Below are 27,295 nucleotides of genomic sequence, written 5' to 3' on the forward strand. Positions count from 1 at the left end.
TACGCGTGTTTCACGCAAGATACCGAAATAATATTGCTGCCGGCATCGAACTCGACAAACGTAAAGGAGGTACGTACGCTTTACAGTAGTATTCTATTTGTTGCTCGACGATCAAAGCATTATTCAAGAATTATCAAATCTTTTCTTAATGGTCATGCAATTTACAGATACCATTAACTCTGAAAGCTTTCGGACAATTGATTCAACTCAACCTACGTAGAAACGATCTGTTTGTATCGCCTACGTTTCCAGTATGGAAATATAACGCAAAAATCACAAAAAAATTGTTGCAATTAAATGTTTCAAACTTTTGCTATTATTATCATGAAGATGATGTCAGCTCCGCAACCATAAACTTTTGTGGAACAAACATGGAAATGTCAGTAGTATTATATAACAAATAAAATATTTATATATTAAAATTAAAGGTGACAAGGCTGAACAAACAATAAAATTTTAAAACGGAGTAAATGAAGCCAGACCACAAGATTTCAGTGTGAACAAATTTGTGTTATAAAAACTGTTATTATACAAACGTTTCAATCTAACATGAGGCGATCCTCAGTATCAAATAAATAAATTACATATAAAAAAACATATTGATCATTTACAATAAGATGTGTTTGAAACAAAATATAATTTATGCGCAAGATTTGTTGAAGCATTAATGAAAAATATTAACGTATTAAAAATGATACAGTCCATAATAATGTTTGTCAATTAGTCAAATAAGGAATGGAATAAAACGAAAGATAAGTTACTGGTATAATAATCGAATTGTTAACAATATTATGGACATTATTATGGACTATATTACTCTTAATACATTAATATTTTTTATTAAGCCTGCAAAAAATTTTACGTATTAATTATACTCGATTCGAAGCCATATCCAATTGTAAATAATCAATCCGCGTTTTCATATATAACTTCTTTATTTGATGCTGAGAACAACCTGACGACTGGTTGAAACGTTTGTATTTTAATGATTTCTATAATGCAATACAAGTTTATTCGCACTAAAATCTGGCGATCTGACTTCACTTACTTCTATCGTTTTACTATGTTTATTGATTTCTAAGTTTTTATTTCTAATCAATATTACTTTTTGTTTTATATACGTAAGCATTCCACACTGCATGCATATCAGGGTGACGTCCAGAAGACATCTTAAAAATATCTTTGAAAGATACGATATTTTCGGGATGTCTTTTGTATGTCACCCGGATATGCATGCTGTGTGAGATGACACGTAATAAAACAAATACATCTTTTTTAAATGCAGGAGGGTCTCATTTTTATGGAAAACGACACATTAAAGATTCGACCTTTGCGAAACAAATTTACGCCTTTGTATTTAATCGACAATTTAAGAGAACATACTAATCTTTTATTTGGCAAATCTCATATTATTAAAAGATCACTGCAATATTGTGTTGATTTAATTTCTTATCATTAGAACAAGTTTTTACTGAAACGACGTCATGTACGCAATACGCGACGAAATTTAACCGTGAAATTTGCCGTTTTCTATGACGAAGCAACATATTATACGTCGTATGTTTCTTGATGAGCACAATGACTATAAGTTACACAATATCATATAAGACTTATGTGAATCGTATCCAAAATGCCTTCAGTCGTTCGAGTTTGGATGCTTTTATCAATATTACGTTAATAAGTTTGAAATATCTGAAGGAACAGCAATCAAATTTGTTAATTTCTGACGGCGACGCTGAAGAACTGCTCAATTCATTCTGCATATATGCAAATTCTCTAAATCCTTCGGATGATAATGATCCGCGTCACCGGGACATTGGCCTTTACCTAACCGGAGTAAATCTTTATGAAAAAATTAATGTATTTAAACCGCATTACAGAACAGAGAAGAATTATGATATTAAAGGAATAACCTACCAAGATAGGGCATGCATTCCACTTTTATCTTGCGCAATCGTAGAATTTCGTGATCCATCTGAAATCACATCATCTCTTGAAGCTATTTATAAGATCGGAAATCTATAAGTTTTCGTATATTAGTTTTACGTATAAATAGAGAGTAAATTATATTTTATAATAGAATTTAATTTATTTAATTGTACAATTGCACAATAAAATAAATAAGTAAACAGTCATTATTAAAAAAATTTATTGTTTAATTGTTTATCATGTTAACTATTAATAAATTATAAGATAGATAAGAATATTTCAATCATATGATGCAAAGTGAAACATATATTTAAGATTAATAATTTACTTGTTCAACAGTTTAGGATTGACACAAGAGCGAAGTTCTAGCGATTCGCAAAAGTACGTAACATGGTCCGAGGATAGTCGTAACAAAACGAAAAGCATCTGGAAAAGAAAACCGTGTCTTAGAAATCAAGCAAAAACGATGATTACTAAAACAAAAGACATCGATTATGATAATACGGGACAAAATTTAACCATAGAACTTGCCGTTTTTTTCGACGATACAGCATGCTTTAATTTCATGCCTGTTTTGTATAATAGTAAGAAAAGGTTACACAATATGATACTAGCATACGTGAACCAAGCTTGGGCCATGTTCCATCATCCAAGTTTTGATATTTCACTTGATATATCGTTAGTACGATACGATTGAAAATTATGAATTAACCCGTCAAATTTGTCAGTGTCTGATAAAGCTCGTAGACTACAGAGTGTATGTAAACAACCCCACCAAACTTCCCCGTGCTGTGAGTCAACGAAATTCCAACGTGCTCTATGTCCTCTCTCCCTCACTGCCACGCTTTCTCTCTCGCACGCGTTATCGGCACATTCTTTTCCCCTACTCCTAAATTACCCATCGACACGACCTTATACAAATGAATCCTTGCTCCTAGACTGTTACTATTCGCACGGCGACACTTGAGTAAGGCAGACCGTTCGCGTATCGGCGCGTTATCTTTTCCAACTACCCCCAATCCTTATTACTTCTCACAGTTTTTCATCTTCCTCCCCCTTTTCTATCGTTACCTGTTGCGTACACGGCAACGTGTCGAACGCGTATTCCGTGCGATGAGCGATATTCGAGTTTAACTTTTGTCCTAATATGACAAAATACGCGTCGGGAGTGTCGGCTAAAATATCGTATGATTATTATAATATCGTTCCGCCGTAATTTCACAGTAATATAAAACGCGGAGTGCCGTTTAAAGTGCCGTGCGATTTTTGTATCAACGTCACGATCGCGTGTGAATACTTTAGAGCAGCGCTCGGAATTAGTTGCACATTTCGGGCCAATTTAAGAGACGACGCCTCCTGTTCCCCCACTACCGCCCGGCCGCTGGCGGTCGAGCCGCCGATAGCTCTGGCGCAAGAGCGTTTTATATAAGAAATAGGCTCGGTTGTTGAGGCACCTCTCAAAAAATAGTAATATTTTCTTTGCTACATAAATAATGTTTATTTTCATTAATAATTAAATATATATATTATGTATTAATGAAAATAAACATTATTTATGTAGTGAAGAAAATGTTACGATTTCCTGAGAGATGCCTAAACAATCCAGCCTATTTCTAATATAAAACGCTCCTGAACCAGAGCTATCGGCGGCTCGGCCGCCAGCGGCCGGCCGGTAGTGGGGGGACAGGAGGCGTCGTCTCCAGAATCGGCCCGAAATGTGCAACTAATTCCGAGCGCTGCTTTAGAGACCACTGAGAGGAGGAGGAGGCTCAGGAGGAGCATCGGGCACCGGCGGAGCAACTTTACGGTAAATAATAAATCATTCATTTGTTGAAAAAATTGTAAATACTCATTATTTTGATTGCAACTATAATCTTGATTTATTTTCGTATTTTATAGATTAACTATGCTGATCAACAGAACGACAACTCTGCTGCTGCGCATCATGTACCGGTGAGTAAAGATCAAATTATCTTTGTTTTAATCAAAGTGAAAGTATCGAAAGTTTTCCTATAATTAAACTAAAATTATTTTATGTAATAATAATCAAATTTTGTTCAATTAACATCTGTTTAATGTGTAATTTCGTATCGGCAGAGTGTTACTTGGTAAATACAAAAAAGACGTACTGACAAGAATGTTATTAATAGCTCTTTTTTGTTGTTAACAATCATATATATTATACATCCTTGGTTCTCGAATGATCACAAAGAATTTTTAATCGCGTTAGACGTTAGAAAAAAAATTTGCAAATTTCTTTGTAATTATATTGCAGTTAAAATTGATACGAACGCTATAATTCTTTATAATTACATTTTATCTCAAAGTACATACATAGTTTTTATAATATGTTGGACTGAATATCGTTCAGTATAATTAATCGAGATTGCTAGAATTGTAATTTTGTAATTTATTGTTCTAAAATTTTTGTATTTTTTTATTTGCTGAATTTTTGTATGAACTTTCACGATTGTGCTAGTTTTGTATCTTTCTATACAAGGCAAATTTCTTATTCAACGAACACTTTTAGTTTATGTGATCATCGGAGATTTATTTACGGCATTTTGTAAAAATAAAATTAAAAAAACGATTTGTGGGAAAATATGCGCATGAAAAATCAATAGTTCGATAATTTTATATACGATTCTAGTAATCAGTAACGTGGAATTTTAGAAACGCGCTGATAAAAGTCTCTCAACAATTCACGTAAGATCTTGTACAGCGACTCATTCATTGCATTATTTGGTGCTGTGACTTTGATTTAAAGTATTTCATTGTATAAAAATCAACTTATCTACTTATAGCAATTATCATTATAGAAAAGTTTATAGTTTGCAAAATATGTTAGATTATTGATTGGAAAAGAATAATTGAACGTATCTCGTTACGCTCTTTGCACTCATATCGAGGAAACTCCGCAATAATTTTGTATTTCATTCAATTTGTAATCACAGTATCCGCGGAAAAGAATCTTTTTACAAAATGCCGTAAATAAATCTCCGATAATCACATAAACTAAAAGTGTTCGTTGAATAAGAAATTTGCCTTGTATAGAAAGATACAAAACTGGCACAATCGTAAAAGTTCATACAAAAATTCAGCAAATAAAAAAATACAAAAATTTTAGAACAATAAATTACAAAATTACAATTCTAGCAATCTCGATTAATTATACTGAACGATATTCAGTCCAACATATTATAAAAACTATGTATGTACTTTGAGATAAAATGTAATTATAAAGAATTATAGCGTTCGTATCAATTTTAACTGCAATATAATTACAAAAAAATTTGCAAATTTTTTTTCTAACGTCTAACGCGATTAAAAATTCTTTGTATACATGTTAAAAATTAATTGTATACATGTATTTATTGATAGATATTTGGTTGGCAGTCTTTGTACATTTATGAATAAACGTTAATCTTACATAAATTAAATATTTATTGTCCAATCCAAACTTTTAATGTCAGAAATATATTAACTAGATTTGTGCATTATGTATTAAGACAAATTTTTCTGCAAAGTTTGTTTTATAATAAATTGCAAGACTCTAAAATAAGCGTCATGCACAATAGAATGTCTAATATATATTTTAAAATAGTATATGAATATTTCATAAATAAATCCACAAACCCTTCTTTCTTAAACTTGTAGAGTATACTTAGTATAGCTCTATTTAACGTATGAAAACACCATAAAAAAAAATTTAACTAAAAACTTTATATTTAACTTAAAACATTATAAAAAGCATTTTCTATGTTTTCTCTTTTTTCTTTCTGTGTATTTTAAAATTTTCAGTCATTTTCAATCTTATATCTTGTAGTTAACATTTTATGATATGATAAAATAACGAAATAATGAAAGTAGCAAAGAAGATTGTTTTATAAGCTTATGTATATCTTCATTATACATATAATAAAGCGACAAATAATTGCATGAATTCCAAAGTAAAATATCAATTAATTTATCGTTGATCCATCTTAAAGCAACAGATCTATGAAATATTGTATTTACTTAATATTTTTTAATACTTTTAATTTTGAATTCTTTTTACTTCATAAACATATCTACATTCATTAACATAATTTTCTTAAATCCGTTACTTTAATATAACAATACTTTAATAAAACAAGAATAATTTGATTTTTACTCACCGGTACACGATGTACAGTGGAGTTGTAGTCTACGTTAATCTATAAAATACAAAATAATGTTTAAATTAAAGCAATAATTAAAAATTTTAAACATGTAAAAAATATTTGCCATTTATAAATATTAAATAGTATAGATATTTCACTGAAAATTCTAATCCTTTTTAAATAGTCTAAAATATACATTTGGTACATATTATATTATACATATAGTTAGTTATATTACATGTGAAAAAAGTACTGCATAATCATTAAGATAAGTATTCTTCAAATAGATAATAAATAAATAATAAATTATATATTATACAATACCTTTATAGTTGCTCCGCCGTCGCATGATACCCCCTGGGCTTCCTCCTCCTCACTATCCATCGATGGCTGCTTTTTTATGCCACACTCACTCGCGAAAACACGGTTAATTATGAACGCGCGACACTTTGTTATAACGACAAAAGAAAACTCGAAAAACACGATCGCGCATGAGGCTACTATTCGACACATAGCAGAGCAATGGCATAGAAAAGAAATTGAAAACAGCGTAATTAATTTTTCGCTTAACCCGTCGCGACTATGCTGTACCTAAACTACTTTCCATGTTTTTCGTGTGCGTGAATTAATATAAATCGGAATTTTACTGTAGAAAATAATCTTCTAATATGTATCGCGTTCGCTATTTGAGAATTAATATGGTGAAAAGTACGATACGAAAAAACTTTTGCTGCTCCGGTAAAATAATAACACGCAAAAAACAAGATTCAAAAACAAACCCTAACACTACATGTGAGTAATTTCGGCACTAGCGTCGAAGATTATTTTTCGTGATCTAAGACACGTGCGCGCGCTGTTGTCTTGCGTACTTATTGTCCTTGCGTGTAATAATTTGCTCACATTCGCACGACGGCGCGCGGAGCACACGGCAGCGGAAATAACTCTGTATTGTTCTTCTTATCATATTGTTTTTCAAATCGTAATTGCGATTGATATTAAAAGATTATTTTCTGCAAACAAAAGTTGCCGATTCATACTATTTCTCATTTTCGGAAATCACGGAAATTTTGTAAAAATAATTTAGGTATATCATAGCCAAGACGAACAAATTTAGCAAAATTAATTGCGCAACTTTTGATATCTTTCTATCGTTGTTGCCTGCTGTGAAAATGAAACGGATCATAGTTTCATGCGATCGCGCTTTTCTTTGTCATATCATAATAAAGGAAAATTCGAAAAATACGCGATTGTATGAAACTATGATTTATTTGATTCTCACAGCAGGCAACGACAGCAAAGAGAAATCGAAAATTGCGCAGTCAATTTTGCTTACTACTCGTCGCAGCTATGCTATGCCTAAACCACTTTCGCAAGTTTTTCGTGCTTCCCGTACATGAGATGTAATATAAATCGACAATTATTTGTAGGAAATAATCTAATATCTGTTGTGATTGTGAGGAATAATACGGCAAGGAGAATATTAAAGAAAAGTTTTTGCTTGCTTTGTGACGTATTCGAATAAGAATGTGAATAAGGTGATAGCGCGCAAGACAACATACGCCGTGCCGTAGATCACGAAAAACAAAAACGATCCCCGACATCGCGAGCTAGCATCGAAATGCTTTAGCACGTGTCGTCAAGGAGAGTTTTGTTTCTTGCGATTTACATCGCGGCGTACCCTTAGCGCGTTATAACCTTATTACCATTTGCCCAAGGACACTGAACCAGAGCAGACGGCAATGAGTCTTTTCGTATCGCTCTCCTTACCGTATTACTTTTTAAATGAAGACACATATTAAAGATTATTCCTTACAACTAATTACTAATTTGTATTAATTTTCATGTGCGAAAAGCACGAAAAGTAGTTTACATGTAACATAGTCGCGACGGATAAAGCGAAAAGTTAATTACGCAATTTTCAATTTCTCTTCTCTGCTGTTGCTTCTACTATATATCGAATTGTAGTTTCGCACGATCGCGTTTTTCGAGTTTACCTTTGTCATCATAACAAAGATCGCGCGTTTGTAATTAACCGTGTTTTCGCGAATGAGTGCTCTAAAAAGGAGCAACCATCGATGGACAATTGAGAGAAGGAGGAGGCCTAGGAGGCATCAGGCGACGGCAAAACAACATTGTGGTAAGTAATTTATCGTTAAAAACGTTATTTTTTTAAAATAATAGTGCAGGGGCTGATTTAAAACACCAGTATTGTTTCAATCAAAGAGCTATTTTGATTAAAATAAAAGATAAAACTATGTATCCGTATTACACACAGAATGATCACAATATGATGTAACAAAGCTTCAGAAGCTTAAGTGAATAATACAATTATATTCCTTAATTTATTTCAAGTAAATTTGAGTTAAATTTAAATTTAAAAATTTAATTCTTTGTTTAGACGTGTGCATAAATAAACGAATATAAAGTTTAATGTGCGCAGTAATTATTTTATAAATATTTATTATTTCAAACACTAATCTGCATTTATTTTTTTATTTTACAGATCAACTTTGTGCGCGTAATCGGTGCTACAAAATATATTCGTTCCGTCGTATAGTATAACAAAATGCGCGTCGGGAGTGCCGTTAATGCCGAGAGTTATAGCGAATCTATAGATGAACGCATTTTTGCTGTATGACAAATATTGGGACACGATCTTTTTTGACTTTAGGCTTGGCTCGGGGGAGGGAAAGGTCGGTTTCAATCATAAAATCTCCACTACGGCAGGGCAATCTTCGGTTCTACGTGCAGCGCGCTAGTTGTACAGATAGCCGGACTGTCGAAGGTAGTCGAGGACGGCTACCGGAGTTAGTCAAACGCTACCGATTGCTTTTCAGATGCCTTGTATCTAGTCGGTTGATTGGATGACTAATCACCTCATCTTCTTCAAGCTTATCTTTGCCTTCTGTTTTGAAAGAATCGTGCCCCAATTGGTAAATGTGGTCGTCTGAAACGCGGACGGAATTCGCGCGTTAACGTCACAGCTTGGACAATTCGATTCGATTCGCCTGTGACGTCGGGAGTGCCGTTTTAAGTATCGCGCGATTTTCGTATTCAGGTACGCATGCGAGCAATGCATGCGTCGCGAACGCGTGAGATTCAATGTGAGTGCTTCGAAGGACCACTGAGAGGAGGAGGAGGCTCAGGAGGAGCATCGGGCGCCGGCGGAGCAACTTTACGGTAAGCAATAATTCATTTATTTGTTGAAAATATTGTACATTAAAATATTTGAAAGACAAAATATTTACATTAGTTAATATTTATCATTATTAGAATTTATTCGCATATTTTTTACTTTTTATTTAAATAATTAAACTTTTTTAATAATTCTTTTATTACATATTTGCTTAGAAAACGAATTAAAAGTTCAATGTACTCAATATTTTTATGATTTCACAAATATTTCATATTGTGAACGCTGCTATAATTTTGATTTATTTCGTGTTTTACAGATCAACTATGCAGATCAACAGAACGACAACTCCGCTGCTGCGCATCGATCGGTGAGTTAGTTTAATTTGTCTTTTATTATTAAGATAATGGATCGAATAATAGTGTGAAAAAAAAAATATAGACGCGAGACACTTTGCAGGTCGTATAATTTTTATTGTCTTATAGTAATTATATCAAAATTTTATTCTCTCGTATTTTTTAAAAGTATTTTGAGTTGTACGTGCATTTGTTTTTAAAAGAACGAAGTACCTATTTTTTTAGTTAATTTATATTAAATTTAATTATGTGTTATCAATATTATTATATATATCTAGAAAAGATACATGTTATATTAGATTATAATTATAAAAATTATTAAAAAATATAACTAAAAATATAAATAACCTGCAAAATGCGTTGTACATTTAAAAAAAGCAAAGTGTTTCTAATTTTGATTTTGATTGAGCCCGAAGTTGAAACAACTTTCATCAGCCTAATTGAATCCATATATTTGAATGCATATATATTAAATATTAATCATATAATATTAAAAATATAATTATACACCTGAATACTTTGAATAAAATTATGTAAAGTACATTATTTTTTCGATTCATTATCTTAAAATGGATAGGCTAGGACTTAGATGCGTTAATGAATATTTAATCCTGGAATATTTCCTAAATGTATTTCATGATTGACAGATCAGAACAAAATATATTGAATAATTAACAGAGAATTTGTAGAATTTTTTTATGACAGAATTAAAAACAATTTTTATGTTTATATAATAATGTTTATATAATAAATAATGTTTATATAATAAATAATATAATATAATAATATCTTTATTTAATAATGTATGCACAAGTTGTTAAAGATGGCCAAAAATTGTCGAAAACAACGGTGCATATATAATTACTGAACAAAGATGACTCTAAGCATATAAAAATTGTTTTCAATTTTATTATAAAAATTATTACAAATTGTTTAAATAATCCAATACATTTTTATTCTAAATAATGTACTTATGTTTGTTTATATATTTATTTATATTTTTTTTATATGAGAAAAAATATAAGAAAAAAAATATTTAAAAAAAAGATTATACATAAAATAAAAGAAAAAACTTGTTAATACATGGAAAAAAAGTATTTGCTGCCGCAGTAAATTTTATATAAGCTATCGTAGCAAAATTTCTTACAGTTAATTATTATTTGAACAGCAAAAAGATTTTTTATAGATAATAATTTTAATTACCGAAATTAGTTTTGTTAAATCTGCACACAAATTAAATTGCTAATATATAATAAGAAATTTATTTTTATCTTATTATCAAAGTTTGTATTAATGGCGACAATTCATTGCAATAGTAAAATAAATTTATTAAAAATAAATTATTTTGTCGTAACAGCGAATTTTTTTTTTTTTATATATATATATATATATATATATATATATAACTTGTTTTCTCATTTCAAAATTTCTCGATTTTTTTAACATACCAGATTTGTTGCATATTGAATAATCTGTAAAAGTATAGTTACAATAGCGAAATTTTATCGCTAACATATTTAACATGCAATAGCAACGATTATTTTATTGCGATAGCAAAATTCCTTTTCTGTGTGTAAATGTGTACTTTCATTTCTTCCTTCCCTACGGTAAGTGGTTTATTTTTTTATATCTTTCCAGGATTAAATATTATAAATTGACGTTGAAAAGCAAAAGTAAGAAAATTTTTAAATACATATGTACACAAATGTATCACAGATGTAAATTAAAAATGAAAAAGAAAATTCTTTTACACAAACGTAAATATATTAATGATTTATGATATATTTGAAATAATTTATTTAATAAAAAAGGAGTGCATTTTTTATTAACAATTTATTTACAATTTTGAAATATATATTTATTCTTGCTATACGTCAATTTCTTCGCAATCTTTCCTAGCCTACCCATGCATCCGTGGTCCTATGGCTTAACACTAAAACTATCAAAGCGGTCAAAATGACCGGTTTATTCTTTTTAGAATAATTATTTAAATTTATAATGTATTTGTTGTGTGTGAGATTTTTTTCTGTGACTTGTTGCATTGTGTTAAATAATTTAATTAATTAATGTACTTTTTCTCTTTATCACTTTTTATAAAAAAAAAAAAATGAAATAGAAGTTGTTATGTTAATCGTCGGTAGTTCCAGTGTTGATCCCATGGTTGAGCATGAACTTTCGAAATTCGTGGTCCCATTGATGATGGTCGAGCACGGATCTCGATACATTGATATGATCGAACATTGAACAATGGTCGACTATCAATACAAATTTCGGACGCAACTAGCGGAAACTGAGCTGAGCTCTGCGCTAGCGTCCTGCGAGAAACATCGAGACAATCGCTCTCGGATTTTCGATGCAAATAGCGGTAACTGAGCTGAGCTCTGCGCTAAGCATCACTCGAAAAACGCCGAGGTCGTTATCCTCGGAATTCTCTCAAGTGAGAGATGTCATTTGCGTACACGAAAATGCGTATAACGTGATATTAAATCGATACTTATAAATTAAATTGTTAATCGTTAAATCATTATCTCTATCCGCGTTTCTCGGTTTATTTGATTTACACGAGTTTTCAGATATCTACATCTTTTATTAGGTAGGATTTTCTATTAGATAAAATTGTTTTATTAGGTAGGAGTTTTTGTTAGGCAGGATTAAACAATTTTGTATAAATTTTGTATTTTTTTTATTTCTGTGCATCGATAAATATTGAAACTTCTGCTTTGACAGTGAGTTTGCAGTTTGTCGATGACAAAGAAAATGACAAAACTTTGGGTGGGCAAACAACAAGATTTTCTTTCGAAAAACGAAAGAAATTTCTTCCGCAAATAAAGCATTATATTGAAAGTAAGGCGTTTAGATGTTTAAATATATAGAAAATTACTTTCACAATAGGAAAGTTTTCTACAGTTTTATAAGATACTTTTTATGAGCTTCATTTTTTGTTTGACAACTTTTTCCGTACAATGAATATTTTCTGAAATAATTAACAAAAACAGTTTTATTTTTTAACCTTTGAGGGGGTTGGGGGGCGGAGGGAGCATTTGCGTCAAAAATCCATTTGGGAATATTATTTACTAGATAAAATAAGTATTTAGGCTGAATATAAGCCAAATCGGAGGTGATAGCTTTTCGGAAGTCCACCCCCTTTTTTTGATCTATCTCCACTTTTGACTGGAAAGTCGTAGTAAACATTTTCAAAAATTATTGTTCTTGTCTTGAAACGCTCTTTCAAATAATCCCTACTCGACCCATAGTGCCATTTAACATTTTACACCTCTATTCTGCTCCCCCCGCCCCCAGGGGGTAGGGGGGAATCCACACCCATTCCAAAAAGTTGCTTTTTCGAAAACTTTGAATACGTTCATGCCTTTTCTGAATAATGATTCGGAAAAATTAACCAATGTGTTATTAGTGTACGTGTAGTGTATCGTATCCAAGCTGCGTTCCATCATCCGAATTTGGGTGTTCGTGTTGATATTTCGTTTATATATTTACATATTATGGACAAATAACCGAAAAACTTGCAACTTTTTAATGGCAACGGTGATCTACTGCACACTTCGTTCTGCGAATACGCAAATACAATTTTCCGATAGGCAACAAGGATCACTGGGACATTAGTTTTCACCTAACCGGAATAAATATATATTTAGAACGTCACTATAAAAAATTGTATTCTACCATAGGATATTCTTTCCAGAGTGGCACGTGTATACAACCCAAGTATAATATCACGTTTTACTCGTGCGCCATAGTATAATTCGGTGCTACAGATAGAGACGTATCCGCAGGTTTTACATCGGCTCTAATTGCTGCTCATGAGATCGGCTATCTATAAGTTTATGTATATTAGTTTTATATAAATTTTATTATAAATTTTTATATAAATTAGGTTTAAATAATATTTTTTATAAGAATTTTCTTATTTGTATAATTAAAAGACAAAAACTACTCAGAAGATTTTAAGCAATTTGATTTTTTAATTGTATAATGTGTTAATATTTTATGAAGTGCAAAACATATAAAAATACTGCAAATAAAGGATGCCAGGTTAAGTATATTTCCAAAATTAATAGTTTATCTGTTCAAAAGTTTAGGAATTGGTCTCGATTTGGACCCTATCGATTCGAAAACGTGTCTGAGAGGCAAATTCATAATGTCAGATATTTAATTTTATCGGGGCCAAACAACATGGTCCGAGTGTAGTAGAAATTACATTACTGAAAAATGGGAAACAGAACATTGTTTCGATTATTATATGAAACCAAACGATATTGAAAACCGATCTGCATTGGATCATTCGCGTTATCTTGATTTACCCGGAAGAGAATGGACCGCCAAAGCACAATGTGAACTATTTTTACGTGACATGGATGCAAACGTAGTCACGTTACATGATATATGTCAAGTCTTACAATGCGAAACGCCTCACAAGAATAATTATTTCTTCGCGGGACCAGCGCTGGCTGGTATGTCTTTCTTTCAAATTAGATACTTCAGTTTTTAATTTATTCAATTATTGTCAGGAACTCATTGCGCACTTAGGAAAGAATGTCACGGCGAAGAATGCGTGCCTGTTATCAAACCACCATATATTTTTAATTATTGTGAAGAAATTGAAAATAACTGGAGTGAATGGAAAGAAGACTCATGTAAAAGCAGTTGCTTGCCGAAATCCAAAAAAGTAATCAAACGACGTTCTTGCAAATATCAAACATACAAAACGTCGAATTGTGACGGGCCATATTAAGACGTGGTTTTGTGCAATGATTCCATATTATGCACTAGACGCAAAACAGTTAGCGAATATACTACCATGAAATGCAACGAGTTCAGTTTAATAATAGAGGGATACAAAGAAAACATAAATACATGATAGAAAGATCGAAGTACAAATCGGGAAAAGGATCAGGATGGCAGTTCTTTCACATTATCCAGATATCTTGGAGAGCCTGTACCGTATACTGTCGATAAAAAGGCGGTACATTTGCTTACTACTCGCCACACTTGGATATGCTCGACTTAGGTATTAACCCATACTTTCCAGATGGAACGTGGTGTCACAACAAGGATGGTCAGCATTATTGTCTGCCGGAAAACTACTTAATCGAAGAATAACTGTCAAGAGCTTTTCGACATGTGTGGACAAGGATTTAAGAGAAAATTGCAAAACGCGTATAAGTCATTATAAAATTGGTTACAATTTGTTTAGTATGATACCTAGGATCCGTTGAATTATTATTGTTACTTTTCATTTTAAGCAGTAAATTTGCTTTTTGTTAGTAAAAGGCAAATTTATTCGGGAAAAAACACGTAGAATTATCGATATGAAAAACAAATTCCGTCCAAAGTTCAGATAACTGTTAGTAATTGCAGAAAGAAAAAATAAATAGTTATTAATTGACATAGAACTAAAAAAAAGAAGATTAAATCAGTGCTCGGAATTAACTGACATCTGAACTGATTTTCGTCATTGGTATCTTTTTTCCTCTCTTCATCGCGCGCACCGTTACAACTATAGGCAATGCATTAGAAGTAACATGGTCCGAGTGTATTCGTAACAGTACTAAAGACCTATTGGAAACAAAACCATGCCTTCTCGATTATATAAGACGAGAAAACATCGAAGATCCATATGCATTGGATCATTCGCGTTATGACGATTTACCCAGAAGAGAATGGACCGCCAAAGCACAATGTGAATTATTTTTACGAGACAATGATGCAAACGTAGTCACGTTGCATGATATACGTCAAGTCTTAGAGTGCAAAACGCTTCACAAAAATACATTTTTCTTTGCGGGACTCGCGCTAGATGGTATATCTGTTTTTGTAATTGGGTGGTTCAATTTAAAATTTTGAATTAAATTTTTCATCAAAAATAAATTCCATCAATGTTACTAATTGCAGAAAGGAAAAAAATTAATAGTTATATTAATTGACATAATTATTAAAAATAAATTTAATGTAGAATCGGTGCTTGGAATTAGTTAAACATATTACGTTCATATTACGTAAGGAATGTGATTAAAGCAAGACGATATATATAATTTAGAATAGATAAAAATTTATAAAATTGTCTAAAAATAAATAAATTTAGCCTGAAAGTAGATTAAAGTGACAATTAAAGTACGAATAATTTTATAGAATGTTATATATAAAATTGATCCAGTAATGTGTTATTCTTACAATCAGTCTTTAACTTATTTATTAAAAAGAAATATACATTTATTACATAAAACAATGATTTGTCATTAGAAGAAGTTATAGATGATTTCAACTTGTAATAACGCAATAGCGAATATAATAAATTTATTGTTAATGAACTCTTGCAGTATTATTTGTAATCTATTAGAGCCTATATTATAAATAAATAAAAGTTTTGATTTATAATTCCTTTGAACTCCTATTCTCTTTTGAAAATATAAGAGCAATGATTAAGCTTTTTGTTAATAATCTTGCAGTTTGATCTTGACGAATTATATTAAAAAATGTGTGTAATGTCACACTGTGTTTTGTATTAATTATAGAACGATCAAAATAATATGTACAAATTATTTCTAAATTTATAAATGTAAAACCTTTTGAAAGAACAATCTGAACGATGAATACTAACGTTAAATAAAATTACATTTATAGATATTAATAATAATGTAATGTATAGAGTATTCAAATTACATACGTATCTAATAGGTCTATTAGTAGGTTTGTGTCACATTATGATTATTTACGAATAATGTGAAAACGAGATTATTGTTATTTTCATATATCTATATAATGCTAATAATAATGCTAGAAATAAGATCTTTGGTATAATAGTCAACATTGTTAATTAATTTCTCATTTATCATAAAATTTTCAGTAATGTATTGAACACATTTTATATATTCAGTTAAATTCAAGCAAACAGTTAACCATCTGGAAATCTTGCTAAATTACCAACCAATCTTTTGGCATTCTTAACTTGTGTATTAGTATTGTAAATATAATTAATTTACTGAATCATTTTATGATAATATGAATTGGTATTATGTAACACCAAAATCAGAATTATATTGAGAGTTTAGGTTCTATCCTTATGTCGTAAATTCTTCATAATTTGATTATTTATCGTGACGAGAATATAAGTTTTTGCAAATAGATTTAATTGTTGTTACAGTTCAATATTATAAAAAAGACAGATAAGTGATGTAAATAAATATAGAAATTTTAAATTATTATTTGCATTGTAATGACAATGTTCATTGTGTAACTAGAAATCGTAATGTAATAGAAGAATAGAATAATATAGCGTATTATACGTAGTCATCTTAATATTGACCGTATCAATTAGGTCGACTTAATTTGTCGGGCTAAATTATCTAAAATTTTCTCCTTTTTTTAATTCTTATTATCATTATAACTTATAAATATCTGTGTATATACTATAGTATATCGATCTTAATAGTTATAACAAACGTCCACGAAAATAGTTCGTGTAAATGTAAAAAATCCAAGTGAAAATGAGTACATGTTTGCATTCATATTTCTTTAGATCTACGATCTAAGTGCTAATAGACTTTGACATTTGGCACGTTTTTTCGTCCTTATACAATTAGTTCACGCCTATATAAACAATACTGGGAATGTTTTTCACTGGGGAGAATTCTAAATTACCATATATTTTGATTTTGTGGCCATTTTCAAGTTTAATTCAATTTTTAAATCAAACACATGCAAAAATAGAATTAATTGATAAATAAATATGATATTAATTAATAAAATAAATTATTAATATAAAATATTAATATAAATAATATTAATCAATAAGTATACATATTCACGTATTGAGAGTAAAGCTTAATAAATTAAGCTTACAATAACATAAAATTCCCTTCCGCGACGTGCCATCTTGTCGTTGATGGGAGGGCTCGCCGTCCCAGACACCCCCAGTGGCAATACCAAAGGTTTTGTACGAGGGATGAGGTTTAAGAGCACGCCGACGGCCAGACTGGGGTCGTTAGCCATGACAGGCAATTGGAGAAGGAAAACTCCGAAATCAAACTCGGTAAAGGAAAACATTGTTAACAAACCAATTGTATGGTAACGATAACGACGAGGAAGAATTTGTTACCGCCCTAAAGGAACTGGCGCGGACCCGATATTGTCCCGGCCGAGTCCCCGTCGGCATCCAGCGTCGGGCCAGTCGGGATGTATCGCGTGAGCACTTCAACCGAACCGATTATCGCGGCGGCGGCGGTGGGCGACGAGATTGTCCAGATTTGTGTGGGGGTTATCTCTGCTCTTGAGAGAGAAATTTCCCTTCCCAGGGCTGAGGTGACTGCACTGAGGGCGGAAAATTCCGCCAGTGTTGCGAGAAGGCAGTTCTCGGGGGTGCAAAGAACTGCTTCCATCCTGACACCTTCTCCCTCTTCCGGGTCGGCGGAGAAGGCCGCCGACGGGAGAGGGGAAGGAGGCAAGGAAACAAGGGGGAGGCGGGCAGCCTTAAAACCGTGCGCCTCGAATAAGACCCGGAAGGGTCACTCCGGAGGAGGAGGGTCCTATTGAAGGCAAGAGAGTGGAGAGGGTGACTCGGGGAGGTAGGGACGAAGAGGGTTGCCCCGTTTCTCCCGGAGTCCCCTGGGAGAGATGCCGCCCTCCCCGCCCTCCTCCTCAAAGTCCTCCTCACATAAAAAACAAGCGGGGCAGGTGAAAAATTAGCCTCATCAACCCCGCCGGGGGAGACGCGGCCCTACTGCTGGGCTATCGCGATCCATTTTGCCGACCCCTCCAGTAGTCACGAGCCCGAGCGGACAGGACTCCGATTCGGATCCTGGGGGTACGCCTGGGTCCGTGGACGGACGGTTCCTCCCTTTGAGGGGGACACCGGCCCGCCGATAGAGTATAGCGGTGTTCTGTAGAGATGTGGTTTTAGTTAGTAGGCGCCGTCTCCTAGCTAGTAAGCCAGGGGACGGTGAATCCAACACTACCCTTCGGCAGCGTAATTAGGGCCAAGGCGACTAAGAGCGTTGATCGGGACCACGCATTGCACGCCGAGGGGTGTCTTTGGAAGATTTTCACACCCCTGGGAAAACCTTCTGGCCCCCGAACAAAAGAAAAAATAAGATAAAATTAGTTGAACCAATGATTATATTATAAATATAACAAAATAAAATATAATTATTAATAGTATAAACAATGTACAATGTAATTACAAATTTCATATAAATGAGTAAAATTATTACAATAATTAAGAATATTGCGATAATTAAATAATCTTTTTGTCATAATATAATATTTACTTATTAAAAATATTTAAAACTACATTATCGAATTAATATTTGAAAATAACTGAAAAACAGCCTAATTATCATTTTACTATTACATACAATTAATATTATATAATAGTAATAATTCTATACGATTATTTTTATACGATCTTTCTAGAGTCTTTAGACTGTGCGCTAACGTTCAGAATTATTCGTGTCGATATATAAACATCCTTTCGTGCTTTTTTAAAAGCTCCATTTTAAAAAGTGGTGCATTTTGAACGAATTTATCACGCGGTATTATATTCTAAACAGTTGTTTTCCTCCGCTTATTACTTAGAGGCAGAACCGCTGTTCCCGTTCGCAGCCTGAAACCGGCACAGATTTCATTTACACTTCCAAGTACAAGTAAAGGAATATGAAAAGAAAAACCATGCCGTCAAAGGTAGATAAATTCACGCGAATTAAAAAATTCTTTCGTTGCATGCAGACGATCTATTCATTGCAGTTGCACGCAGCATGCTGTAAATTATACTAATGGAAATATACTAACTAAATATAAATAATATAGTACATAAAAGTTTATTAATTTTATTTGTCATTTGATTTTACCGCCTTTTTGCACGTTATTATGCGTATTGCAAAACTATTTTTGGAAAATAAATTTACCAACCTTTATGACCTTTATTGTTATAACTGCAAAGTTTTGCGACATGATACAAAATTATATTATCGAAAGAGATGTGATAAAAGAAATCTCGAAAAATCTATTATTCTCGTATATTCCATCTGCCTCGAACATCTGTAAGATCGCCTGAACCCTGCACTCGCGTCAAGTTTGTCCTCGACGGATATCAAAGCGAGGTGACCGCGCCGGCATTCGTATCGAGAAACGAATTGGAGGATACACGCGGCATCGATCTCGATGCTACCTTTAAGTTCGCCTGACTGCCATAGAAGGAGGTGAAGGCCGTGTCGGAGCTGACGCTCAGTGGTAGGCTCGTCGCGTCCATCGTCTCTCTCTCGCTGCCGAGAGTAGATGCCCTTATGTCGAGTGTGCCGCTTACGCCGGACATTCCAGAGCTTGTGGCCATCTCCACTTCGCCGACGTCAGGATGAGACATGTGTCTTCTTAAAAAAAATAAGATCATTTTAACGCACGCTCACAATAACATAAAAAAATGATAACAATTTTCTTCACGATGTTTAACACAAATTCACCTGTAATCTGGAAGTTCAATGTGTTGCCTCCGTGAGTTCGTCGATATAGCTGTTCTCTTTATAGCGTATATGTATATGCCGGTCATCGTGAGTGTGTACGAAACAAAGTACAATGCGTGAAACTAGAATAAACAATGAAAAATGTTGGTATTGATGTATAACATATCACTTTTGCAAGAAAAGTTGCACAATTTTTGGATAAGAAAAAAGAGAATTATTTCTTAAATAATTATTTATCTCGGATACAATTCTTAATATAAAACAACAGCTGAATGAAAACACGATCTATCGCGTTGTAAACATTGAATGATGATACCTTATAGTGATGATTGAGCATTCCAGCCAATATATTGAATGAATCCGAAGTGAGTAATGCCAGTTGCAAGGCGGTAGCACCAGACTCAAACAATATTACCGGCACCAAAGAGAAAAACATAAATTGCGTGATGCAATAAACAATCAGGATCGTTATTACCGGTACATTGTCCCAGTGGAACGTTTCTATTTGAAGCCTCTCGAGCACAGCACTGTAATAAAACAATCGAAGTGAAATACCAAACACCACTCATTTAAAGTATTCTTTTAAAGGCCTCTTTTTAGTCATATTCGGCGGCATATTTACATTTGCATACAAGTCAGTATAGTGCCAAAGAAACCGATCATGCCCAGATATTCAATAATGTCGACTGTTTTAACAGCCAGCTCCTGCAGGACCGTTGTCACCGAAAACAATACCGCGCCGCCGAGACAGAGCATATCACCAACAAGTTGATTTTTTCCTGATGTAACAAAGTAATATTAATTTTTCGCTATTTCTTTTTATCATGCATTTTACTATCATCGATCATTACTAGTAGCCGTAGGATCATTATTGTCATCTATGCCGGCCCAAACCAAGCATCCCACACCCATTAAGCAGACGGATACACCAACGATGTGCACCATTCTATATCTGACACCCAGTACCAGAAATGAGAGTACCAATGCAACCGGTATTGCCACGCAGTCGAGGAGCTGAAACATATATTTTTCGATCATTTACAGTAATTTACATATTTGCAATTTTCATAGTAATAGTCTGTTAAAACTCCGATATGTAGAGCGCGGAACAAAAAGCTTAAAGTGCGTTTCATTAAGAATGCATGACTCGGACAATGAGCATTGTTAGATCGAAGACCTAACGTCCTCCTTTCTATAGCCGTGCATTTATAATATCTATATTTGCGCCATTGACAGTGACACGAGTACTACGCCCGTTTAATATAGGTGCAAACGATGAGGAAAGTTACGTGCGTGAATAAGAAATTGTATAGTAAATGGCATCGACTGAAATCGCGCTTGAATGACATTTAACTTTAAACACAAGTAATCGCAAAACTGGCTTTTATTAATTATTTAACAAAGCATAAAAATTGTAAATGTAATGGATATGAACAATACTCTAACGCATAAATAAATACAAATATTAGTTACAATAAATAGCATGTATAATATGGAATTATTTAAATCAATAATTTATTATAAGGAAAGATTTTTTAAAATATAAAATTCTATTGCTACAAGAAAAATTTATTATTTATTATTCAATCGAGCATCACTATTTTCACAATAATTTATATTTTTTATAATAAAATATCTATTTGTATGTTCACCTGTATACTAGCAAGACTGGTAAATTGATGCGACGATGTAATAAGCGTGCATGCCTCAACGTCGATCAGTGCTAACAACAAGTATCTCCAGCCACGAGCTCTTATGACGGAAAATAGGCCATTCCCCACACCTCTGCAGGACATCCATGTCGTGTAGACTAAGCACATCATCACATAGTGTGGAAGATTTTGCCCTGTCTCACGAAAAATAGTAATCAGTTAGTAGTAAAGTTTTACAAGAATTGATATTGTTGTAGATTTGTGAATTTAAATTTTGACGCTGCATAAATACAGAATTCATTTTCAAAGAAATAAATTACCTGTTGGAAGCGAGAGTTTGTAGGAGGCGGTATTTATATGATGATTCACAAGCGTCATGAAGCACAATACCAACGAGAGGAATTGGCCCATTATTATTGCCCTCCATACGGCCCTATTTTGTATTTTATTAAATAATTGTTATTTTTATTACGAAAATACACAAAATATTGAATATACATATTTTAATATTATATTATAATTAATATTGCAATTATAAGAATATAATTACATAATATAGTACTTTTAATGCTTCAAAAAATTTAAATATCTTAAAAGTTGATATATTTTATTATAACTTAATATAAAAATTTTATATTACAAAAAATGTAGAATAGAATTTTTTTTAATATTTCACAGCTGGTATTGGATTACTTTAACAAGTAGTAATGCCAGACATAAGTCAGACCAAGATCTTTCTACTGGATCACACAAGAACGTAACTCGTACCACAGAAATAAATTAATTTAATTAATAAAAAATACTTATAATAACAAATTTATAAATTAATTAATCTATAATTATTCGAGTAAAATATCACATAAAAGAAAAGAATTAAGATTACTAAATTATACATATTTCAACAAAATCTTATAAATTTCATATACATAGAATTTCACGTACACATATATGGAAAAACTGCACTAATACCAGCATTCCAATATTTATAGCATTGTACTATTACTATATATCGATTCATTATTATCAATTGTTACCATATTTAAAATTTCTGAGGTTCCACGAACGCAAAAGTGCATGGTGATCACAAGTATACGTCGTTATCGCAAGAAATTACACGCGAGAAACATAGCTAAACACCTGCCACTTTCATGCCCGGGTTGTTTGCCCCCCTGCTGCCCGACCCCGCTGTTTCCACTGGGCGGCACAGGGCGGAAAACACACACAGTAGATCCTGCCGCTTAAGGCAGTTTTCTCCGCAGTTACTCACGTACCATTGTCCTAGCTCGGATATGTAATTTTCGATTTTGTCGCAGACCCCGTTCCTGGCCTGCATTGCCTGATTTTGAGCGCCGTGACGATCGTTCGCCGATCCACCCATGCCATGGTGCATTTTCACCCTGAAGACTCTTCGCCGGTGAGCGACTACTAGGGCTGGGGCGCTTGCGCGACCTCCTTCCGCTTACGGCGCGGAGGGACGCGCCGCCGTTAGTCTTATTGTTCCTCTTTTGTTTCCCTCGGGTGTACGACCGCGACGGGAAATACTATTTTACTATACTACGCCGATACGATGTCGTAATGTCGCATGGGGTTCCAGCCCCAAGTATTTCGCATCGAGCGGGAAAAATTGATTTTTTTACGGTTCGATAAAAGTATGAAAAAATAAAACATTACAGATTCAAAATTGATATAATTTTTTAAGAAAATAGTGATAATTATTCTTATTGAAATCTGTAGATTAATTAAAATCAAGATAATATTAATAATTTGTGATTTGTCACACTTTTAAAATTTTTGAAAATTAACTTCAACTTTGAATTATAAGGGCAAGAAAAGATTACGACAACGAAATAAAGAAGTATGTCTTTATTTATTACCAGATAGTCCTGCCGTAGAGTTTTATTTACAATATATTGACATTCTTGAATATAACGTGAGTTCAGTCCATAAATAATGTCCAAAAAGTTCGCACTCTCATAGCAATCAGAAATTTGCACATTATATAAACTTTAAATATCTTTAACTTGCTTATACTATATCATTTATCTCAAACCTATTGTCGCTGTAATGCAGCGCAGAATTATGCACAAGTATATAGATCATCCGACGTATGAAAAGAAGGCAATTGTAGCGCTATGAATATGTAAATTTGTGCAGTCGGTTCCGCCGTTTCATTGATTTAACAACAACGTACCGTCGGTCGAAGGAAGTTGAAATTTTTATTAATCTTCGATTGTTTATCTATCTATAAAGAGGAAATTCCCGGTTTCTGTGATACTGTTGAGTTAGCCTTAAAAAGTTGGAAAAATATTTTTAATTTCACTAATTTCTGGCCGCGCATGACACACGTACGTACGTGCTTGATGCAACGTCAGGCGCATATTTCTCCCGTATTCGAACATTTTCACTAAACGCAGTACATAATTAATGCACTAGATTCACACGTCAGAGACTCAATCTATTAGTTAGTCGGAATAACGATAAATTGTCAAATGGAAAACAGAGACAAGTTTACAAGGTAAAATCTCTCTTCGTCGTTATAAGGTAAAATGTATCTAAGGTTTCTGAAGTTTGATTTTTAACGAGCGCTGACTTTGCACTCCCGTCCGCAATGAGCAAAAATTGATGCTAAGAATTATCGAAGACGTTGCTCGAGGAGAGAAATCCTCTTCGTCAAAATAAGATCGAATTGGTCGATCGTTTGGTCATTAACTAATTTTATTTCGTCAGTGTTAATTTTATTTTTTCTTGCCCTCCTCTTCCACCGTCTCGTTCTGTTTGCGGAAGCAATCGCCCACTGGGAAAAAGTCCCAACATCTCTGTTGATACATATTCCATACATAAGTTTCCTGACCAGTGTACTCCGTATCCGGTTTGTTGATCAGGTGCATAAGGAAGAACCTGTCAACAGAGAATCATATAAAAATTAATTATTCAAAGTATCCTTCTAACGTATAATTCTAGAATTAAAAATGTAGAATATTTGTCGATATTTACATGTAATTTGCTAAATTATGCTCCTGCTGAACGTGAGTATCAAACCCATGTGGTACCGCATCGAAATATTCTTTTCCTAAGCCGCATATGAAGCAGTTACTCTCCATATTTGTCTTTACGCTTTCGAGCTGGTCTCGAAGCTCACCAAACGCGTCGATGATTAAACCTAAGGATCAACCGCAATATTAAATTGTATTCTCTTTCCGCTGCAAAACGAGAAATCAATTAAGTGTACTTACCTTGAATAATGGCCAACAAAATGACGATTACGAAGAAGAAAAACGTAATGTCGAACATTATACGATAAACCTCGTAATCGTCGCCATCAGGTTCACCGATCTCGTCACCTATGCCACCGCCAGCCCTTACACCTTTGTATAGATGAAACACAAAGCACTGCCAAAGAAAGAAAAAAATGTATCAACAACTTGGAATTGCAAACTCTTTCAAGTAAAATTGAAATAAACGATTAAAGTCTAAAGCATGCGGATAAAAAGATAAATGTTCTATAATTAAATATTTATTTTCAAGATACACGATAACGTTGGCTATCTTGTGCTTTATGAGATTATGTAAAAATGATGACACAATGTATAAAAATCTTTTATTCAGAGCATACCGTTAGCATGTGGTGACACTTTTTATCCGACACTTCATCATCCTCTTCTTGTATATAGAATTTTCTAAAGAAGTTGAAAGCTATCACGGTGTAGATGTAAACCACGATTGTTAGTAACATCACTGTCAAGACCAGTTGCTTGCCGTTGTGCGTTACCGATTGCAAAATTGTTCTTAAAGTTTTGAAACCAACTGCAACGTCTAGCAAATGAGCGGCGAAGAAGAAATTGTTGTAGTTGCCGAGGATCGAAAATGTAAAGTACCATAAACTATATAGAAATGCCTAAAAATAAAACGATATGATTATATATAAATGTATAATTATATATTATAGATTATATGTAAATGTTTAATATGAATAATTTTATACGTTAATTAATCTTGGCAAATTTGCAAGCACTTACGTTATCTGTGATGGTGACACCGGCCTTCCAAATTTGGTATCTCCAATCGATATTTATGATGCTGGAAAAAATTTATTTTTATATAAAATTTTTCTAAAATACATAAGATACTGGCAAGATATTAGATGTCGTTTACTCACAAATGTATCAAGCCAGATCCTTCCTCTTCTTGTTGACTGAAAGAAGTCTTTTCCATTCCAAGCAAATTGCTGATATAATCGAAATCGTACGTCTCGCTGTATTTTTGTCGAACCTTTTTTTTGACAAACTTGTCCCAGTAATTCACGGGGAATGTCTTTGCCGATATCACCATTTTGTCCCAGTGCGCTTTAATATCATCCTCTTCTGGCGTCTCAGCTATGTACAGTCCATCGAATTCTACTCGTCGTGCGATCTCTTTCTCTCGTTTGAAGATGGCCAATGGTACCTGTGAATAAATACACATATTTCGTAATTTAAAAGCCTATTTATCAAGATAATCCGTTAAAAAATGTTTAACTAAAATAATATAAATAATAATTTTAACTAAATCATTATATATATATATATATATATATATATGTATATATATATATATATATATATATGTATATATATATATATATATATATATATATATAGTCAGTTATTCGCACGAGTACCTTTAGATGATAATACGCAACCAACATAGCGAGCGAAACAATAGAATGAAGAGCAGCCAATAGCCTCATGACGTGAGCCATGTAGTAATAATCCTCGGATACTTCCACAAATTCCTGAGGCTCTTCGTCTTCTTCTTCGGAACCATTTTCACCGCTGCCACTACCTATTTCCATGCCACTACCTGCCAAACCCGATGCACCTTCGCCCGACATTTCCGCCAATAAATCCGCCATTCCTCCACTTCCTTCCTCATCCGAATCATCAGCCAAAGACGTAACCTGATTTAAAATCATAATATATATATTTATTTTGTACGAGTTTATAAAGTCTCAAACTTTAATTTATTATTTATGTAATACAAATTTAAAAAATGTATAAAACTTTTGCAAACCTTGTAGAAGAGTAGCATGAAATTGATGCAAAAAGCGAGAACCAGTGCGACATATTTCAGATTGTAAAAATTCCTGGCTAAGAAGGATACCACGCGATGACTGTACTCGGATAAATCGATACTTGATCCTGTAGAGGGTTCGGTCACGGTTTCTTGCTTTGCTTCAGCTTCAACTGCTGCCATGGCCGCTTGTTGAGCTGCTGCTGCTTCAGCCGTCGCGGCAGCTTGAGCTCGGGCCTGTTCTCCGCTGTAATAATGTTATATTGAAAAGTATTTGTTAAAATTTATTAAAATTATTTAAATGCAATGTAAGATGTGATGCGAGATTAAAAGTACCAATATAATAAAATATATTATTTTTTAATTAAAAGATATATAATATAACAAATCATAATCAGCAAAAAAAACGAACGCAATCGGGTGTGTTAACACTAAAAACCACTCAGGTGATGCATTCTTCCTCTCAACTCTCACTTCTTGGACTTCTCTGAGATACTGGTTTTCATGAACAAAAACTACAAAGCTGTCAAGCGTGTAATTTGTCTAGTGCAATCAAGTGTTGATA

General features: G+C 33.1%; 2 protein-coding genes and 1 long non-coding RNA gene across 20 annotated transcripts in view; 1 reads left to right on the forward strand and 2 right to left on the reverse strand.

Moving 5' to 3' along the window:
* Positions 1-1,380: 1,380 nt before the first annotated feature.
* LOC105669056 (solute carrier family 35 member F2-like) lies at positions 1,381-23,336 on the reverse strand. Of its 3 annotated transcripts, XM_067356967.1 has the most exons (12): positions 22,953-23,336; positions 22,002-22,114; positions 21,682-21,875; positions 20,881-21,043; positions 20,652-20,808; positions 20,346-20,556; positions 20,030-20,151; positions 19,741-19,939; positions 6,087-6,125; positions 2,258-2,355; positions 1,918-1,975; positions 1,381-1,842 (listed from the first exon to the last, which is right to left on the reverse strand). In XM_067356967.1, the coding sequence occupies exons 1-11, from the start codon at positions 23,069-23,071 to the stop codon at positions 1,942-1,944; spliced, it is 1,449 nt and encodes a 482-aa protein (XP_067213068.1). In that variant the 5' UTR covers positions 23,072-23,336; the 3' UTR covers positions 1,381-1,842; positions 1,918-1,941. The 3 variants fall into 3 exon arrangements, with proteins under 3 accessions (XP_067213068.1, XP_067213063.1, XP_012217219.1); XM_067356962.1 differs by lacking the exon at positions 2,258-2,355 and having other exon boundaries at positions 1,381-1,827; XM_012361796.2 differs by lacking the exons at positions 1,381-1,842; positions 1,918-1,975; positions 2,258-2,355; positions 6,087-6,125 and adding an exon at positions 15,740-19,176 and having other exon boundaries at positions 22,953-23,327.
* Positions 3,025-10,889, forward strand: LOC137000463 (uncharacterized). Its single transcript, XR_010890688.1, has 3 exons — positions 3,025-3,736; positions 3,829-3,882; positions 8,575-10,889. It is a non-coding gene; the product is annotated as an uncharacterized lncRNA (long non-coding RNA).
* A 193-nt stretch (positions 23,337-23,529) lies between the features above and the next one.
* The window catches only part of RyR (Ryanodine receptor), a 41,609-nt gene continuing 37,843 nt past the window's right edge, over positions 23,530-27,295 (reverse strand). For all 16 annotated transcript variants that reach the window (XM_067356721.1, XM_067356743.1, XM_067356735.1 and 13 more), the window contains 8 exons: positions 26,731-26,977; positions 26,339-26,617; positions 25,838-26,124; positions 25,698-25,758; positions 25,295-25,576; positions 24,915-25,071; positions 24,676-24,841; positions 23,530-24,579 (listed from right to left, as the gene is read on the reverse strand). In XM_067356721.1, the coding sequence (XP_067212822.1) occupies positions 24,417-24,579; positions 24,676-24,841; positions 24,915-25,071; positions 25,295-25,576; positions 25,698-25,758; positions 25,838-26,124; positions 26,339-26,617; positions 26,731-26,977 (1,642 nt within the window). In that variant the 3' untranslated portion in view covers positions 23,530-24,416. The remainder of the gene's footprint in view (positions 24,580-24,675; positions 24,842-24,914; positions 25,072-25,294; positions 25,577-25,697; positions 25,759-25,837; positions 26,125-26,338; positions 26,618-26,730; positions 26,978-27,295) is intronic.

Source organism: Linepithema humile, chromosome 1, assembly GCF_040581485.1.
Source record: "Linepithema humile isolate Giens D197 chromosome 1, Lhum_UNIL_v1.0, whole genome shotgun sequence".
In the NCBI taxonomy this organism is placed as follows: domain Eukaryota; kingdom Metazoa; phylum Arthropoda; class Insecta; order Hymenoptera; family Formicidae; genus Linepithema; species Linepithema humile.